This window comes from Spea bombifrons, chromosome 1 (genome assembly GCF_027358695.1).
Source record: "Spea bombifrons isolate aSpeBom1 chromosome 1, aSpeBom1.2.pri, whole genome shotgun sequence".
Taxonomy (NCBI): Eukaryota; Metazoa; Chordata; class Amphibia; order Anura; family Pelobatidae; genus Spea; species Spea bombifrons.
This window is the reverse complement of record NC_071087.1, coordinates 120,483,322-120,503,263: the sequence shown is the minus strand read 5'-3', so window position 1 is coordinate 120,503,263 and position 19,942 is coordinate 120,483,322. Positions and strand designations below refer to the sequence as shown.

The 19,942-nt window shown below is 40.8% G+C and overlaps 1 protein-coding gene across 1 annotated transcript; it reads left to right on the top strand.

Moving 5' to 3' along the window:
• Window positions 1–1,363: 1,363 nt before the first annotated feature.
• CHFR (checkpoint with forkhead and ring finger domains) lies at window positions 1,364–19,336 on the top strand. The gene is made up of 18 exons (XM_053471492.1): window positions 1,364–1,509; window positions 4,007–4,139; window positions 6,612–6,711; window positions 7,483–7,592; window positions 7,820–7,879; window positions 8,292–8,459; window positions 8,845–9,024; window positions 9,475–9,619; window positions 10,352–10,506; window positions 10,716–10,878; window positions 11,143–11,279; window positions 11,568–11,687; window positions 11,975–12,058; window positions 12,350–12,420; window positions 15,915–16,002; window positions 17,017–17,124; window positions 18,478–18,550; window positions 18,830–19,336. Exons 2-18 carry the CDS (start codon window positions 4,013–4,015, stop codon window positions 18,870–18,872), a joined length of 1,932 nt encoding a protein of 643 aa, XP_053327467.1. The 5' UTR covers window positions 1,364–1,509; window positions 4,007–4,012; the 3' UTR covers window positions 18,873–19,336.
• The last annotated feature ends 606 nt before the right edge of the window (window positions 19,337–19,942 follow it).

Below are 19,942 nucleotides of genomic sequence, written 5' to 3'. Positions count from 1 at the left end.
TGAGAGAAGCTGTAGTGGTTAATCACATATACAAAGTAATGTATAACAAAAGCACTAATGCCAATCATGTATACAAGGTCTGAACTCTGTGGCTGCTGGCTGAGGGTGATCTGCATGGGGGGGATGGAGCTGTTCCGTTGGACCAATTAAACAAGGTCACCGGGAATTATCGATGGACTCCCCATTTTTTCTCTTTTCCATTTTTTGCCACTGATTGGCTGTTTGAAGCAATCAGTGGCAGGAAAGTGCACCCATTAAAACCAATGGGAGGACTTAACACACATGCGCACGGGGATCTAAACAAACCCCAGCACACCGTGTTCACTGGAACCAGCATTGCAGCTGACTGGATGTATATCATGTGCTGGGAGATGAGCTCAGCCGAACACATCGCCTGCAGAGCACAAAGCACCGGTGTGTGGGAAGGGGGGCATCCGATTGGGGAGATTCTGCAAATTCCCCTCACACAAACATTTAAAGGAACCATGCAGCCATCATACTGTATAAAGTGCATAGGATGCCTGGAGTGTGCCTTTACTGTAACTGCCAGTGATTGTAATTATCCTGCAAAATCCACTGGTTTTCTATACATAATATGTAATAACTATCATGTAATAATAACATTCATTTATATATGCATAATAATTGTTTAAATACATAATATTTGTGATGTGCAGAGTATGAATGAATCAGATGAGTAAGTAGTTGTGGGAGCAAAATAAGAGAGCTGACCTAGTATTTATTCTCTAATCAGGGTACTGAAGTTCTGTTATGCCATTGGCTATTAAGGGTTAAAGCCTTTCACTACCACACCTCTCAAGTGCCCCTATTTATGAAAAATAGCCCATCTTTAGGAGCTAAATCCTCTTTCTTCATCTGATGTCCAACTTTGCTAGGAGCTCAGAATGCTGGGTATCACAGAAAAACCCTCATTTAAGGGGGAAATGGACAAGAAGTTTGGTGTGTCAAGACCCCGCGCGGTGCTTCTCCAGGAGTTCTCTGGGTCAAACCCGGAGAGTTCACAGGTATGTGTGTGTGTGGCTTGTCATATCCAGCCGTAGGCCGCAGTTAAATCATTAAGTGGCTGACAACCTTAAAGTGCCAGGGCCGACTTGTCATCCCAAGTCAGGCCGTGCCAATGGCCGTTGGGGATGTTGGTAGGCATGAGTCTCTTCACATGTGAAAAGGCAGAGGATATCAAGATTCTCCACTAGAGGGCGTTTACAATACGCACCAAACCTGTGCCCACAACAAAGATGGTCGGAGGCGGCTCCACCAGATGTCAGCTCTTTCTAATAGTTTGGAAGGGGAGGGAGGATGTTTCTATAGGAGACGCCACGTACGGTGCAGGCTCCTCCCCCGGATCAGCTGACGCCGCCTTGGCTGTGTTGTGACAGGGAGGCGGCGGAAGAGGAGACGGCGGAGAAAGGAGATAGAGTCGGTAACCGCAACCTCAGGGACTGGGAATGTACGCGGTTTAATTCAGAGACATTCAGCACTGTGTTGGGGGTAAGGGGAAATGGGGTGATTGACGGGCGAGTGGAGGGGCAGTTCGCGACAGGCCTTAGACACCCATCAATTGTATCCCCGAACACCCAGCCCGAGACAGCACAGGCACTACCTAATGCAAGTCACACACACACACTGCATACACACACACACACACACACACACACTACATACATGGCCGGGCTGCCAGGGGCGCTTAGACACGCATCCCCTCCAGTACTAGTGATTATAGGTAATCGATTGTACCTGAGGCCATGTGGCAGCTGCTCTTGCATTGTGTTTTACACTGAATTGCAGCCGTGCATCATGGGAATTTGCATTGTGTACCCCCTTTTTAGCTATCCACTGCCTGTCTAGACACAACAAACTCTATGGATAAGTATTGGGTGTAGATTCAGAGTGTCGTTTACTCTCAGTGTTGGTAGTTATGGTGACTCCCCTGTTCCTGACACTGTCACTCATCCAATAAATGCAGGTGCTGATGTCCCCTTCACAGCTACCCCCAGTGTAGGCTGTAACTCATGCCTGGCATTAATGTGAGCCTTACCTCCCATCCTCCATAAACATAAGCAGGACCACCAACCACCGCTATAGTCTTTCACCTTTCTACTTAGTGCTGCACAAGCCATCTCCTCCACATATTATTAGCACGCCATTAAAAATGTTCCTTGCCACATTCCGTAGTGTAGGTTGTTTCTTGCTCTACCTGTTCCTGCCAATGACATGCCCTAAGCTCTTATACCCCTCTAAAAGACTTTAGTCATCATCCACTTTTTCAAAAGCAAAAATTCCCCCCAAGAAAATGCGGCAACCCATACACAATCTTATATACAGCGAGGCCTGGGTGGATTGGATCTTGGTGAAGGATTAGTTGGCTGCTTTAGATGTTGATGTTTGTCATCACTGTAACTTCGCTGGTTTATTCCAGTATTTGTCAGCCCATCTCAGTGACTTTGCAAATGTGCTTATGATGTTTCTAATCCCTTTCACTTTTACTCTTCTCTTCCCCTACGGAGCTCACGTAAAGCCCCGTCACTCCTTGTTTTTAGATAAATCTTCTGGTTTTGTCTTCCCATATTTCATTTCCCGCTTTTATTTATATTTATATATATATATATATATATATATAATCTGCTGTCTGTATACGCAAGGTACCTTATTGTCACCTGCTGCACATATTGCACTCCCACCGTATCCCATTTGCTCTCCATAGCATTCTCTCCTTTCTATTATCTCAATTATCTCTTCCTTTAACTCCTTGCTTTCCTATTTCTTTGGCTACTATTCCCCTTTTTTTGTGTTGCCCCCCCCATTTCCTCCTTTGCTTTCTCCATTACTTTGATCTTCTATTGTCTCCTTCCCGTTGCCCTTGGCTGCCTATCCTTTGTCTTTTTTTGTCGCTCATATAACGATTATTGCGTTAATTCGACATCTTGCATCGCTATGCCTCCCCTTTCATATTCATCCTTCCTTCTGACTGCATATATTTTCATGGATGTCCCTGTTTCACTTTATCCCCTTAATGAAGACGCTGATATCCCCGTCCAACCCACCGGTGAGATATATATTATGATCCAACATTCTGGATTCTTATGTCAGAACGTGAAACTGCTTCCCAGCCAAATCCCTCCGCCTCCTACATCCACATTAAGTAAACGGTGACCCTCCTGTAAGTTCTCCACATTTAGGAGGAAGGAGACCTCCCCCAACCGATCCCACACCTCCCGCCTGTAGTCTGTCCCACTCTCGAATTCCATGGCATCTCATCACCCAATCAGACGCCCACATTCACAGACAGCTGCCTTCTGCCCCCACTCTGTGACTCAACTGGGAAACCTCTTGGAACAATACAGGCTGCAACAATAAGTATATCCCAGGCAAAGTGCCTACTTTATGTAGCTTTACATGCAAATCGTTTGTGATCTCCAATATCACTGAACACGGTTTTTCATTTCGTATTTTATGTTGTCGTTGGATATTGCGAAAGAAAAAACATCTTCTGCGTTCTTTGCATTCGGGAAACAACACAAACATGGCACGTAGAAATTTACACCCCATCTGTAACTGTTTGCAGCTCCTTTGGCTAGAGTGGCATCCCATGACAACTTTAATGCACATGGTTCTATATATTAATTGTCTTAACGCTGAATCCGTATAACGGTTTCAAACGTCACCAAAGACATGATTGCTTTGTCTCCTTTCAGCCGCGCTACCGATGAGACTTGGGGCTCACTATTGAAATTAGTTTGCTGTACAGATCCCCTCCCCCGGCATCATGTTAATTTTTACGCATAGCATGTTTCTGTTGTTTGGGTGTTGGGGGTGTTAGTGTGTGTTTCTGATGGAAATTGTTACAATCATGGCTTTCTCTGCAGTCTGAGCTGCTACTGTTGTGTCTGGATGGTGGGGAGGGGAGCTTTGAGCTCTTGAGCCTCCCTGAAGGGTAAGTTTAGGCCTCCCTGCCCCCTAACACATTGTGTTTCTTTTACCGATTCAGATGTGAATGGAGATGGAAGGCTTTGGGGAGATGAAGCCCTGGGGGAAACTGAGCAGGCTGCTGGGAGCTGAAACAGAATCTGCATCTGAACTCCTTCTTTGCAAAAGGGAATGGACGATAGGAAGGAAAAAAGGTAACCTACCACCTGACACTGCTAAGCTCTTGCACGGTTGTTCGTTTTTAAAAGCTCAGCTGTCTTATTATTGCCGTAATGAAGCAAGCTTTACTGAGATTATTGTAAAACCACCCCGGTCTCTCGGGCTTCGCTCTCTGGTAGGATTGCTTGTTCTGAATATTCAGATGCCCTGCGCGCATTAACGTCTGTTTTCTGTTTTTATGCTTTTATATATTCTTGTTGATTGTAAAATAGATATTAAGGGAAAGGTTTGGAAAGATTTGGAAAGGGGCATGCTAATTGCAAATTGACAATGAAGTGTGGATATTCAAGCTGTGTATGTGTGTATGTATATAATTGTTTGTATATATATATTTGTGTGTGTGTGTGTATATATATATATATATATATATATCTCACATTATCATATTGACCTACTGAACCAAAAGAGGCGTTTATAAACATATACTCTGAGCTTGTCCTTTTCCTCCGTGTCAGTATGAAGCCATTGAAATGGAGGATAAAAGTGAATAAAAAAAGAAATGGCTGAGAATTTATTTCCCTATGCAGATTTTGTTATTTCAGACCACAGGGCTAACACCAGTGATTGAATGGCTGAGGGTTCTTGTTTAGTTATAACATATTACATATATATATATATATATATATATATATATATGTGTGTGTGTGTGTGTGTATGTATATTTTGTGGCAGGACTAAAAATTAGATCACCTTTTGCATTTTGGCACACTTTTTTTTCAGATTTAAGTTTCTATGTATGTGCAGAAACTAACCGTGTAGCGGTCTTTTTTTTTTTTTACGACACCTCCTCCTAGTGTGGCTAACCTAAGCTAATTAACTTATAGGGAAATAATGTCTGTTTAGTAGGTTGGTCACATGACTTTCTGAAAATATATGTTACTTTGCAAATGTTTTAGGAAGGTGTGAAAAAATGTTGTAAAGTAAGAATGCTTTCAAAAATAGACATGTTCATTTTTGTTTGTTTTGTTTTTATCTTTTGACAAAATACAAAGTGAGTGAACAGAAGAAAACAATCAGTACTTGTGTTATTATCCAGGTGCCACCTAGTGTATTATTGGATAATATTTGGTGTGAGCCCCCTTTGCCTTCAAAACAGAACCAGGTACACACACACAGTTTTGTTAACCCCTTCCGTACCAGTGTTCTTGTACTGCGTCTTCCCTTGAAGACCGCAGTTTTATTTAAATATTTTAATTCTGTGCTCGTGATTCGCTTCAAAGTGATCACGTGCATGGAATTGAGGGGGAGTGGCTGCTACGGATCGCTGGGGACACCCAGCGGTCAGTAGCAGCCGCCCCTCGCGATCCCAGCGTCCATAGCGACCCTGGATCACGCATGATCAGTGACGTACCTGGTACGTCCCCGTGTGGGGGTGACACCCAACCAGGAAGTACCAGGTACATCACCGGTATGGAAGGGGTTAAGAAACTTGGCAGGTGATTCCAAACATCTTGGAGAACTAACCACAGTTCTTCTGTGGATTTTGGCAGCCTGAGTTGCTTCTCTCTCTTCATGTAATGTCAGACTCGATGGTGTTGAGATTAGGGGTCTGTGGGGGGCCATTCCATCATTTTCTGGACTCCTTGTCCTTTACGCTGAAGATAGGTCTTAAATGGGGTCACTGTCATGCTGCAGAATACATTTTGGGCCAATCGGATGCCTCCTTCATGGTATTCTATGACGGATGAGTATCTGCCTGTGCTTCTCTGCATTGAGGAGACCATTAACTTTGACCAAATCCACAACTCCATTTGCTCTTCTGTGAGCCCCGCCCCCTTGAGCGTCACATCTTGAAAGCGGGGGGACGAAGAGCCTCACTGAGCACTGCCACTCAGCAGCATGGTGTGTACAAGCCGGCCGCCTAATAAAATTAAAGCGGTCTTACCACCTCACCTCGGGGCCACACTACATGAACGTTGGTCTGCCAGCCTACCCGGTGGGCCGCATGTTGGACGCCCCGTATCTAGGCGCCAGGACAAAATTCTCAGTCACTATGGCGACCTGGCGCCTGGGATTTGTCAAGCCCTGCCGTAGGCAATGATTATTATATGCTTGTCAACAAATTTTATGCTGATAATATCCGTCATATTATTTTATAAAACATGTCTAGAGCTCCCTGTTTCTCAAATACTTTACATTCATTTATGATGCTTTTGGGTTATGATTTTTCTCAGTGACTTAGTCTATAGTGCTGCCACTTGCCAATTACACGTCCCTGGTATAATCGTGTTACCTCTTTCTTCTTTACTTCACTGGATACACGTGGAGATCCTTGGGCAAAATAGTTGAGTTCTATGGGTTATGATAAATGATGTAGATCAGTTTGAAAGCTTTACATTTAGATGACAGTATAATGTAATACATGCTAAGTGATGTTATTTAAGTTTATGTTGGTAAATGTTCTCTTTTTTTTGTTGTTTTCTTAACGGTCTAATTTAATTACACAGCCTGTGACCTCTCCTTCCCTGGCAACAAGTTGGTTTCTGGGGAACACTGCAAAATCACAGTGGATGAAGAATCCGGGCTTGTTTCCTTAGAAGACACCAGGTAACGGCTAAATGGAGCGAAGCCTAGTCATCTGTGTACCCTGGCACAGTTACACACTTAACCATTTTATTTGATTAAATAGATGCTTTCAGACACATTTAATACACAAAACATTACAGTTATGTAATGTAATTATGATACTTTTTCATTACTAGTAGTAGATTAAAAATAGGTTTCACGATGCGTCATTTTCTTTAAAAAAAAAAAAAAAATGTTCTAATCTGTGCTTAAAATAATGTATTCAAGGAACTGCATATAACCATTTTTTTGTTATATTAGCCTATGCTAACACCTTTTCATGCTGGCCCTTTAGTGACCATAAATAATTCACTTGTGGATCAGGGAAAGTCATCCAGACTATTAGGACTGTCTGCAGATAAAAGTAGTTTAATAGTACAATATTAAATAATGTTTCTTTAGTACAGGCTACATTAATGTATGCAGCACTATATTTCCTGTTAAAGAAAAATATTTGGGTTTTTCCATGGGACTTCCCCTTGCAAATATGTAATTTCTACCAGGATTTCATACAACATGTACTAGTAGCACTAGTAGGTCAAGAAACGTGGATCAGTGTGATGGGGGGTTCCTTATCCATTCCAGCGCTACAGACCGGACGAATGTGTTAAGTCGTGCTAGTTTTGTTGCGCAAGCTTTTTATACCCCTCATCCTTTGAACTAGACATGGATGTCCTTTTGTTTGTTCACATGGCTCTTCCCCCATTTTCAAAAACACCCCGATCCTTACTGTGTTATCCTGTTACTTTGCAGCACAAATGGCACGGTGATTAACAGGCTGAAGCTGGTGAAGAAACAGTCGTACCCGCTGAAAAACGGGGATGTGATCTATCTTGTTTATAAGAAAAATGAGCCAGAGCAAAGTGAGTCCAAAATAAATGTTAAATGACTTGCACACAGATGTGTAAATAGCAATTCATGCCCCTTGTCTTTTTTTTTTTATACTGGAAACTTTCAGTTTAGTTAAAGTTCCCTTTTCTGTGCCTTATTGTGCTCTTATTTATGGTATGTATTTTTCTTTCTGGAAAACACTTTTTGATTCGGTTATAAAGCCCAGATAATTTCTGTTACCATTTTTGTCTGCTTTCAGATGTTGCATATATGTATAAATCTTTGAATGAAGCACAGGACAGTATGCAAGAGAAAGAAGGTACTTTACATATGTTTTCTTACATCTGTAATTTTATGCTTTACAGTTCTCTTTCCAACTTTGAGTTGCCGTGCTTAGAGGTGGTTAAATCGCCACAAAAATGATCTGCAGCTGTTGAAAAGTGTTTTCAAACTTTGGCATAGTAACCGTACTACAGCAAAGGCTGTGAAAAGATGGACAGAGCTCTCTTCATTGAGAAAGGATGGTGCCATGATAGCCTCTAGAAATTGCTGATGACTTACAAGCATACGTTAGCCTTCAGGTCAGCACTGATAGAAGGTTAAACTTTGGAATTTCACAACCAAAGAATGTTTGTATTCCTTTGTGAAAAGGTTCAAAGAGCCGTTGCATATGCATTTGTTTTCATCTGTTCTAATCATGCTTGCTAAATCCATGCGATCACTTCTTGCAGATACCTCAGGCACTGAGGAAATCGATAAGACCGTGTCATCTTCTCAGGACACGCTTATGTCTTATGAAGAACCTCGGCCATCAACATCCACCTCCAACCTCTTCAGCACACCTACTACCTCTGCCAGCGAGCCATCATCTGCACTGCAGTTTCAGCCATTCTCAGCAGGTAGGTGATGGCCTGAGCATCCTATTGCTGTATGTATTCACTGCAGGCCTTTCTGTTATTAAGCCTTCAATCGAACCAGAGACTATAAAGCTGAATATTTAAGGGGAATATTTTACACTACATTAAACATTATTTCTATAAATGGAGAAAAAGATGATGTATAGATTCCTCATATAGTTTACTGGTTAATCTTCTATTCACCCAACCCCAAAGCTACTGAGAATGATCTTTTTCAGCTTTGTGCTTTTATTTTTGGAGAATCCATTTTTATCTTTTTTTAGAGTTTACTTTTATTAGAGTTTACCCAGTTTATTAAGTTACCCTTTTCTTTTATGTTGCTGCTCTCTTTCCTTAGATGTATTTGTTTCCTCTCTAAAATATACAGGGACTGAATTAGTAGCTACTGTAGCACAACCTCAACACGATGAGGAGTCTCAAGCCAGAGTTGGTGGTTCTGGTCTCGCTCCAGATAACAGACAGACAGCTGCAGGACATCTCCTTACGGATACCGTGCAAACAGCAGAGCAAGGCGATCTTCCACCTCCAAAAAAGAGGCTCAGGACAGGTTAGTGCTATGAAATGAATGATCTCGGTTACGTAGGCTGTCTGTATGAAGGTTCATGGGCTGCATACAGAGGACAAGCATGTGTATTTAACCATGCAACCTCCGCACGTATCCTATTTGATCGATCCTTTTGTATAACATTGCAGACATAAATACTTAAAACATTTTCTGGGGAGGGGGGTATGGGGTTCAATGTAGCATGCATAATACAGAAAAAGTGCTGACAATCTAATTTCCCCAAGTTCCTAAATATAAGCACAAGGGAAAGATAAAACTAATGGGGGGGGCTATGAGTTAATGATATCAATTATCTATATACATTACATGTATCTGTTCTATGAAAGCCTGACTTCACTATTTAGTAGATAATCAGGCTCTAAACAGTTCTGCTGCAAACACATTTCAGGGAGAAAAGTTTACAGTTTAGTTTAGTTTGGTCATTTTTTGCAGAGGATGACTGCTCAGAAAATCCTGCAACTTCCGATACTTCAAAATGTGCAGCGGAGGAAATGAAGGGTGCGAGTGTGAAGCCGGACAAGATGGAAGAGACGTTGACCTGTATCATCTGTCAAGAGTTGTTGCATGACTGTGTCAGGTAATGGGGACAACTCTGGCATTGGAGCAGTCTGGCTTTCCTTTCGTCATAGGCTTAAGTGGTGCTTTACTTTTGAATTGAATTCAGTTGAACTAGTCAATAATTGCAGTGGGCTCTTCGATGTTCTTGAACAACATTGATAGAATATTTCTATATTTCTGAATTTACGTTTCAGTGTTCTGAGCCCCTTATGCCGTTCATTGGACTTCGACGGCCTTGAACCAATAATATTTTCTTAAAGTTAGTTCATACGTAGAACGAGCAATTCAGAAAGTAAAGATGGAACAATTGGCTCCATAGAGAAAAGTGAAATGTTCCGCACAACGGCACAACTTTTACCACTTTATACAGGTTATATGTAAAAATAAACCAATAGTACAGTAAGTAAGAAAACAGTGTGGTAATCAATCAAATTCTGAGCAATGGGGAGCTGACACATTTTAGATAAAACCGTAAAATCTGGTATTGAAATCCGATACCTGGACGATTTCAGGAACCTATAGCCGCTCTTGCATACAGAAAGTAATGTATTTTGTACTAATAACAAAGTCAATAGTGAAAGCAATTCCAATTAGGGATTATCTCAAATGTGACATGTTCTCCTTTTTTATAATTAAAAAAAAAAAGGCATATTCAACATAGGCAAGTTCACACAAAACTTAGGATATATTAGATGTAACTGATAATTGGCACAGAGAACACTTCACGGAGCATATGGATATTTTTTACCAGTTTGCAGCCCTGCATGCACACGTTCTGTGCTGCCTGCTACTCCGGCTGGATGGAGCGTTCCTCCCTCTGTCCCACCTGCCGCTGTCCAGTCGAGCGCATCTGCAAAAACCACATACTGAACAACCTGGTCGAAGCCTATCTGCTCCAGCACCCAGGCAAGTAGTTAAGGGATAAAGGCTTGTTGTTGGCTGAAAATGGCCCTTCTGATGCTCCAGTGCATCCAGTTCAGTGTAGTCATAATAATAATAGACTAGATTCCTTAATAATAATGGATTAGAGTCCTGAAAGTAGAATGCCTCCTCCTCTGTGCCACCTTGGTGTTTTATCTAATTTGGACGTCTTAAAATCCTCTTGTATAATACAGATAAGTGCCGAAGTGAGGAAGACCGACGCAGCATGGATGCACGGAACAAAATCACACAGGACATGCTGCAGCCCAAAGTACGCCGGTCTTTCTCGGATGAGGAGGGAAGTTCGGAGGATCTGCTGGAGCTTTCTGATGTGGACAGTGAATCCTCAGATATAAGGTTTGCTGACCTTGGAGCCTTCTGTTTTCACATGATTTCATTGAGGCCGCTGCTCCCTGATTACCTGAATGTGCAATTATGTAAAAAGAGTAGGTCCTGGCAAAGGCACTTTCGAGACTTTAGTCCCATTTTTGTTATTACGGTTTTATTATTTTTATATTATCTATCGATCTTTTTATTAGAAATTCTCCAGTTCTGCATTTTAGTAAGGGATATTTCCAATACTTTGGATGGTTCATGTTGCATTTTGTATTTTCCATGCAGCCAGCCTTACACAGTGTGCCGGCAGTGCCCAGGGTATGGCAGGCACAGTATGCCGCCGCCACCACCACCACCACCGTATCTGTCACCACCTGAAGCTCTAGGTGATGCTCCCTCTACCTCCTCCAACTTTCCCTCAGGTTGGTTTTGAGAGTTGTATTTATACATTTTTGTAAGCATGCTTGGTTTTTATGCTTTGATGCATTGGTGATATGTATTTGCCATGGCCATGGCCATGGGTTAACATTAATCTCTGGTACATTGCAATTTGTTATTCCTAAGGACAATGTTCAGGGCACCCTTTGGCTCACCATTCCAGGGGGAGCTGCAACAGCCATAAGATACTGTGTTGTTGAGTTCCCTTAAATTTTGCCATTATTTGTTGTAAAGTTGTTCACTTTCTCTCACGTTCTTTTCTGTCCTCGCAGCTGTCCAGGAATATGTATGTCCTTCCCAGGGAAGTCACGTGATCTGCACCTGCTGCTTCCAGCCAATGCCCGACCGGAGGGCAGAAAGGGAGCAAAACCCCCATGTCGCACCCCAACAATGTAAGTCATCCAGTTGTCGTACTTTTGGAGACAATATGGAATTTATTTATCATTTATCCGCTAACTTACGTAGTAATGATTAGCACGTATGGGGAGGGTGAAGTGGTGTGGTCTGTATAGATTAGATATCTGCACACATACATATAGCTTTATCGATATGTTACCGTGTCATTTCTATCAGTAGAAATATACATGTGTGTATCTTAACAAGAATTTTCTAATGATGGTTTTCAGCAAACATTTTTTCAGTAACTTAACATGTTTTCATTTTGAAACCACTTTCCCAGGCACTGTGTGTTTACAGCCGTTCTGTCACATGTACTGGGGATGTACCAGGATGGGCTGTTTTGGATGTCTAGCTCCATTCTGTGGTACGGTACTATGTTGTCTGTTTTCGTGTTTTGTTAATTCTTATGAATACCAGATTGATAATGTATTACTCTTGCAGCACAAATCACAATTTGTTTTTTTATGTGATAGTTATTACAACCCACTGAATAACCAAAACACCATGATTGTTCCCCTGTCTTAAACTGAGACTGGTAATACCATTTTATTGTCATTCATTTGTCCTGATATAATCAAGCTTGAGTTAAAATTGAACTATGCACTCCCATGAAGTACTATAGTTAAGTCATATCTCTTATTTTATTTTGTTGCAGAATTAAATCTTGGAGAGAAATGTTTGGATTCTGTACTTAACAACAATAATTATGAGTCAGACATTCTTAAGGTGAGGTTTATAACCATTATTTTTTGTGGTTTGGGTATTATTTAAAAAAAAAAATCACAATTGTGTAACATTTAAAGGAAAATAAATACATGGCTAATATGCTTGTGACTCCAAAAACATTTCCATTGGAATAATTAAAAAAAAAAAAAAGTGAGACGTGACCAAGGAGTTAACTTGCAATAGTTACAATAGATCGGTTACAGGAATATTTCCTTATGGTCGTACATACAAACGTAGAACCTGATCTCAGAGGAGAAACATGCGGGACGTCTAGTTTGCCTACCATTAGATCAGCACAAATAATCCCCTTCCAGTACCTTTCCCTTGTTGATGGCAGCACAGTACTCTCCATGTACTCTTCTAATGCTACGTAGATAATTAGCCTTTGGCTCACTCTACCAGGAATGTCTGTCCTATTGTAGAGAGATACCGGAATTTTAAACCTCATGAAATTGCTAATAATTACATGTCACAGGCATTATTAATTACGACCTTTTTTTCTTGTTGCTCACCCATTGCTTTAACTATTCAATTATTCTCATATCCAAACCCATTTATGTATGAGACTTCTATCAGAGACAATGTTACAGAAATTAAGTTCTAAAAGAGAGAGAGAGACTGTTTTATGAAGTGGTACAATTGCCAACTAATCCTATGTCTTCAATCAACTTTCAGTTAGGATTCTTGTTTTTGGCTACTATGGCAAGAGTTTCTATAACACTTCTGGGACCTTAAATTTACCAGCCTTGGGCCTTTGCAAGGCTTCTGCTGATTTTTTTGAGGGAGCGCACAAGGTTATTGAGACAGATCTATCTTGATTATCAAGTTGTTTTTAGTACAACTAGTGTGAGGTTTGACACATATGAACACATTTAACCCCTTAATGACAATTGCCGGTCCTGGCACGGCACGGAAAAGCATGTGCTTTACGACAATTGACGTGCCAGGACCGGCACGTCTTTAAACGGGTGCAGAAAGCGATCTACTATCGCTTTCTGCACCCAAAAAGCGTTGCTGAATGCCTCGACCTCGAGGCATTCAGCAACGCCGCGATCGGCACGAAGGGGCCATCTCTGGCCCCTCCACGGGGCGTCAACATCCGCCATACTTTGTATGGCGGCGGACGCCCGTTTTAAAAGCGTTTAGGAGGCGATCGACGATCGCCTCCTAAACTTAAATGGTGTCGCTGGAATGCCTCGATCAGGAGGCATCCAGCGACACCAAACACTAACCTTTTGATGGGCTGTGACCGCTCCGGAGAGCGGTCACAGCCGCAGCTACCGGCAATCTTCGCCATCAAGGAAGATGGCCGCCGTCCTGTAACAGGAACCAACAAATTTTAAAATTTAGCTAGATGGTCCAGACCATCTAGAGAACTTTGGCTCCACTTGCAGGTTGAATACAGGTACTGCATTCACCATGCAAGTCAATGGAGCCCAGCTTTCTAATCACAGTGTGATTAGTAAAAATAAATTAAAAAATAAAATAAAATTAATAATAATTAGAAAAAAATAGTAAAAAAAACAGTAAAATGTAAAAATCATTTCCCACTGATGTCACTATCAGGGGAACCTCCAAGTTGAAAAAAAATGTTAAAATTTTTTTTAAAAAAAATAAAAAAAAAATATATATATATAAAAAATATATTTTTGTGAGCAAGTCCTAATAGCATATAAGCTTAAAACAATTCTCGCATGGAAAGAGTTAAAATACTGGCATATTAAATGCCCGTGGGGTGTCTACTTTTAAAAAATGTATGATTTGATGGGGTAAATTGAATGGGCCAGGTTCAACAACGTCCCAATTAACACGGGGGGAAGGATGGCCACACATCTAATTTCCAATTAGAAAAATGCACACGTACCAAATGTGGCCTTTTAGTTCCCCCCAAAAATGACACACCCATGCATGTGGGGTATCACTGCACTCAGGAGATGTTGCTGAACACATTATGGGGTGTCGTGTGACAGCGGCATATACCAGGAGCTGTAAATTCATACATAAAGTAGGTGTGTGGGGGAAAAATACACACAAAAATACTACTGCAAACTTTGAAAAAATGCTGGTGGTAAAATGTGTGCATGCAAAGAGTTAAAATACCAGCATTTAAAATACCCTGTGGTGTCTAGTTTTGAAAAATATATGGTTTTGTTGGGCACACTGAAATGGCCTGGCTCAAAGATGTACCAAATAGGGCATGGGCAGTGGATCCAAATGCCAAAGTTCAACATTGAAAAAAGCGCATGCCCCAAATGTGGCCCTTTTGCCCCAAAACAGCCAGGCAAAATCATTCATGTGGGGTATCACTCCGCTCAGGAGATGTTGCTGAACACATATTGGGGTGTTTTGTGATAGTGACATAAACGAGAACATTTTAATTCATACCTGAATTAAAATGTGTGTGGAAAACCAAATGCAAACAAATGACTACCACAAAGTTTGACAAAGACTGGTGGTAGATATGGTGCATGGAAAGAGTTAAAATACTAGCATTTGAAATACCCTGGGGTGTCTAGTTTTCAAAAATATATGGGTTTATTGGGCACACTGAAATGGCCCGGCTCAAAGATGTACCAAATAGGGCATGGGCAGTGGATCCCCAAATGCCAAAGTTCAACATTGAAAAAAGCGCATGCCCCAAATGTGGCCCTTTTGCCCCCAAACAGCCAGGCAAAATCATTCATGTGGGGTATCGCTGTGCTCAGGAGATGTTGCTGAACACATATTGGGGTGTTTTGTGATAGTGACATAAACGAGAACATTTTAATTCATACCTGAAGTAAAATGTGTATGACAAAACAAATGCAAAAAAATGACTACCATAAAGTTTGACAAAGACTGGTGGTAGATATGGTGCATGGAAAGAGTTAAAATACTAGCATTTGGAATACCCTGGGCTGTCTAGTTTTCAAAAATATATGACTTGATGGGGTAAATTGCATTGGCCGGGTTCAAAGATACCCGAAATGGCACAAGGGGGGAAGAATTACCAGAATTGGAAAAAATGGCTTTGAAATAGCAAAACGCTACCTGTACTTATTGCCCCATAATGGGTAGAAAAAAGCAAAAAAACATAAAAACATTGGGTATTTCTAAACTCAGGACAAATAGTAGAATCTATTTAGCAGGTTTTTTCATTACCTTTTATAGATGAGTAAAAGATTTTTCAACTAAAAGTTAGAAACAGTCATTTTTTTCTAAATTTTTCACCATATTTTATAATTTTTTTAATAGTAAATAATATGATACAATCAAAACAATGTCATCTAAAGAAAGCCCTTCTTGTCCTGAAAAAAACAATATCTAATGTGTGTGGGTTCAGTAAACGGGAAAGAAGAAAATTACAGCTAAACACAAGCAGCGCAGAAATGTTAAAAAGGCCATTGTCACAAAGGGTACAAAAAGTAAAATCAGCCTTTGTCTCGAAGGGGTTAAAGGAGTTACAGCCCTTACTAAAAGGGTTACTAAATAGGTTCTCTTGTAATTGGTTTCAGAATTACCTGGCATCCAGAGGCTTGACGTGGAAGGACTTGCTTAATGAAAGCCTTGCAGCTGTCCAGAGAGGGTCTTTTATGCTTCCAGGTGAGCCTCCTGCTTGTAGGATGCCCTTTTTAAATAAGTGGCTTAAGGCAGTCTGAATCTCCTGGGTATCTTGCAGTGAATAACACTTCCACTAGGTGGTGCTCATGCACCTCTTACATGTCTAAATTACATCTGTGCCGTACATCCATTTAACCTTGTTTAGTACCGCAGTGTAAAGCTAGTAAGGATATTCTTACTAAAATGAAAATACTGATTTTATAGTTTGTGTTCATTATTAACTTTGATGTACTTAAGCATAAGTTTTTACAAAATATTCTTGGTAGTGGCGATGTGGGGATGTTTTTTTGGGCATGATGATCCTGGTACGTCACCGGATGTGAAGGGGTGAAAGGGACACTTTTTAAAATGGGTGATTCAGTGCTGACTGGCAAAAGTTTCAGGGGGATCTAAGAAGACCCCCCACTCATTTATAGAAATGTCATTGAGTGAATGCAAGAATAGAGGAATGTAGGAATGGGCAGTAGTCTGCAGCCCAAGAGCTATACTTTCTTCTAAAGGTAAGTACTATTTTTTTTTCAGTAAAGAATGCATATTAAAGTACCAAAGACACTAAACTGTCCTTTCAGCTTATGCCTAGCCGTTTGAAATCTGTTTGATGTCGCATGCACTTATTGCCTGTATATGCTTTGTTTATATTTATATTTAATGCGTGTTGATTATCCAATGGTAGCACAATTTACACATCAGCCAAGTAAATACTTACGTCCTTTTTAAAATGTCAAATATATTTTAGGCGTAACTTATTTTCAGCTTTTCCGAAGCTTTCTCGGGCAGCTGTCTCATTAAACTGGGGTTGCCATGTTTTCCTTCCATTTTTCTCAATCTCTCTTCTCCCTCTCCTTGAATTAGCTCTTCGCTGGCTGCGCTCTTATTCTTGCAGTGGCTTTTCTAGAATATACCAGTTATACCAATTTCTAGAATATACCAGTTTGTGATTTTCTTTTTGACGTGTCTGTTTTGTGTGTTTGATTTTTTTCTTTATCATCCTCTCAGACTACAGGATAAATGGATCTACTGTGCTCTGCTACTTCTGTGGCTTGCGAAACTTTAGAGATCTAACTTACCAGTACAGGCAAAACATCCCAGCTGCTGACTTACCAGGTACTCCATTCAATGACAACAGGGAAAATAAGATTTGGTTTATTTAACCATCCTCGTATATCATGCAGGCTACAGTTCCTTCCTGTTCTGTATAGACAGATGTAAAATTAAGGTTAATGTTGTGGCTAGATTTAATTGTATCAAGTTTTCTGCTTGGTTTATCAAGAAAACCTGCACGTTTCTGTATTATTTGATGGCCGATTAAGGTACTTAATCTGTAGCTTGCTTTATCTGCACCTATGTTGTATTTTATCATTTAGTTAATTAAAAATTCAAATACCCATTGCGTTAAGGTGTAGTTTTCCATAAAAGGAACATTTGCTTTTTTTCCTACATATATTTCACATCTTCCTCGTTAAATGCCTGAGCCATTTTTGTATAGCAAAGCTTGAGAAGCTCTGCTTAGCAGTCTAATGGCAGGATTATATGTCTTCTTGGTAAGGACGAATTCGGAGACAGTGTGAATGAGGTCAGTATTGACCCACGTTATGCCATAGTTTGCATGTCTACTAATCAAGGAAAGTCCAGGATGCTGGGTCTTGCGTTATCTCCCCAGTCCACCACAATAACCATTTTAGCATCTTTCATGTTGCAAAACCAGGGGAGATCTTATGAACGCCAGTTAACTGGTGCAATGGACAGGTAACTATCAACTGAGAGAGAGCTTAACGGTCTTTGTTTAAAGGTCATTATTGGGCAGAAACGAAAAGCATTACTTTCAAAAGAGAGAGAAGAGGCTGCACAAAACATTCCAGATCAATAGAAATGTTAAAACGATTGTGCTTGCCGGAACACTGGTTTATATGATGCCACCTTGCATACAGCGGTACAGATAACTAATCGTAGACTCTCTTAGAACATTTATATTTTGTCTACATGTGGATTTCTATGGAGAAGCTATTATACAGGTCCCTTTTTGTTTTGCTCCCTCTGTGCTCCTGGAGTAGAAACAAATTAAAAATATATTTAAGGTGAGATAGAGGGAAGAAGTACTTCTTTGCACCGCATCGCCCCTTTAACCAGACAGGAGACTGATCCAATGACATTTGCAAAGAGCAGTCAGCTAATGATATATACATGTTTCCAAAGCCTCGCTATTTTGAAAATGATGATGATGCAAACTATAAAAAGCTTAACACTGGTTATGATTTTGGGCTGTAAAGCGCCATAAATTAGACTCTGTAAGGGGATGGCATCTAATGTTGCACAAAAACATACTTGCTAGGTTGCATGGTTTAAGTTTGAAGTGATCTGAGTGAGGTCTGAGTGGACTATTGATCCTTAGATAAGTGTACCTATAACAGTAAGTGGTGAGCGGTCTCCTGTTGATGATTTATCTTCATTTCTTTTCAGTCTCGGTGACATCTCGGCCAAATTGCTACTGGGGACGCAACTGCAGAACTCAGGTCAAAGCGCACCATGCAATGTAAGTATTTCGTTCTGTCCGTTACCCCAGAGGAACAGTGCCCAGGCTCGTCACAAGGCATATGCAGAGGCGCTTTGGGGTCAAATCAGACAGGCCGTAACCCCCAAATAGAACTTGTTCTAAATTGGAAGGACTCTGAAGAAATATATAATGTGTGTGTGTGTGCGTGTGTGTGTGTTCATTGGGATTTGCATACAACAGGATTTCAAAACAAATGCATTTTTTACGGTCCCTGGGGTTGTTTGATGTCATTTTGTTTAAATTATTTTTCTGTTTTAGGAAATTCAACCATATATGTGAACAAACACGCTTCAAGAACTGAATGGTTTTTGGCGCTTAGGATTTAAGCCAACTACAATCAACCCGCTACTGGATGTGCTTCTCCGCTTTCCCGGCTGGAGTGTTGAGGATTAACCTGAACGTTCCACTATCTGTGAACTCCGTAGTCAAAGGGCTGTTGACAGCTTCACACATTGATGGCAGTTGTGTCACACACATGTAACTTTACACAAAGTGACCTAAACCTAACTGTGCTAATGTATTCAATATCTAGAGACCGATGGGATCTTTGTGTGTAATCCAGAGGAAGGGGCAGGGATGATAAAAGCTGGATTTGTCACGTGTCATTAAAAACAATTTAATTCTGGAGTAGAATATCCTTGAAGTTTGTAAACTTTTCATCTGTGGGCAATGAGGCAGCAGCCGTGCCCCATGAATGTTATAACTGACCTTTGAAATTCTTGTTCTTTGGTTACTAACAAACATTTGTGTTATTTAAAAAACAAAGCACTGTAACAATGTCTACTTGTCACGCCTTCCTTTCAGTGGGCCTTACATCCCTCTAAGAAATAGTGCTTTGAGGCTGGGAAATTATTAGCAGCATTGTTATTATGAGGGAATACATTACATTTATACATCCAAACCTCTCCTGGGAATATTTTCTGCTATTGGTGTTGTCTGGCAGGAGGTAATCTGCCTGCACTACTCTTACCCCTTTGATGTTACCAATCGTTACATGCAAATAGAATGCAAAAACATTAAGCAGGTTCAATTTTTTAATTATTTGTGATCCTCCTCCTCCTACTTTAAACTAAGCTCGGCCTGCTGTATATTGCCTGGTCGGTGCTTATTAAGGAGTCGTTACTATGAATACATATTTGTTTCTTGTTATCTTCTGGGTTTGGGCTCCCTGTCCCTTTTTTGCATGCTTTTTGGTCATTATTCTGAGTGACCTTCCAAAAGTCTCTAGTCATATGACTGTTACCCATGATTTTTCTGTGTCCTGACAGATGGAAGGACCATTCTAGGGGTGTTTAACTCCCCTGCAGCTGTAAAACCATCTTCCATAATGCTCAGCAAGCCAAACATGGGAGCTGAGCTTTTGATATCAAG

Coding starts and splice junctions, on each gene's coding strand:
- CHFR (XM_053471492.1), top strand. CDS start 4,013: ATGGAGATGGAAGGCTTTGGGGAGATGAAGCCCTGGGGGAAACTGAGC. Junction 7,593..7,819: donor GAAAAATGAGCCAGAGCAAA/GTGAGTCCAAAA, acceptor GTCTGCTTTCAG/ATGTTGCATATATGTATAAA. Junction 12,059..12,349: donor ATGTCTAGCTCCATTCTGTG/GTACGGTACTAT, acceptor ATTTTGTTGCAG/AATTAAATCTTGGAGAGAAA.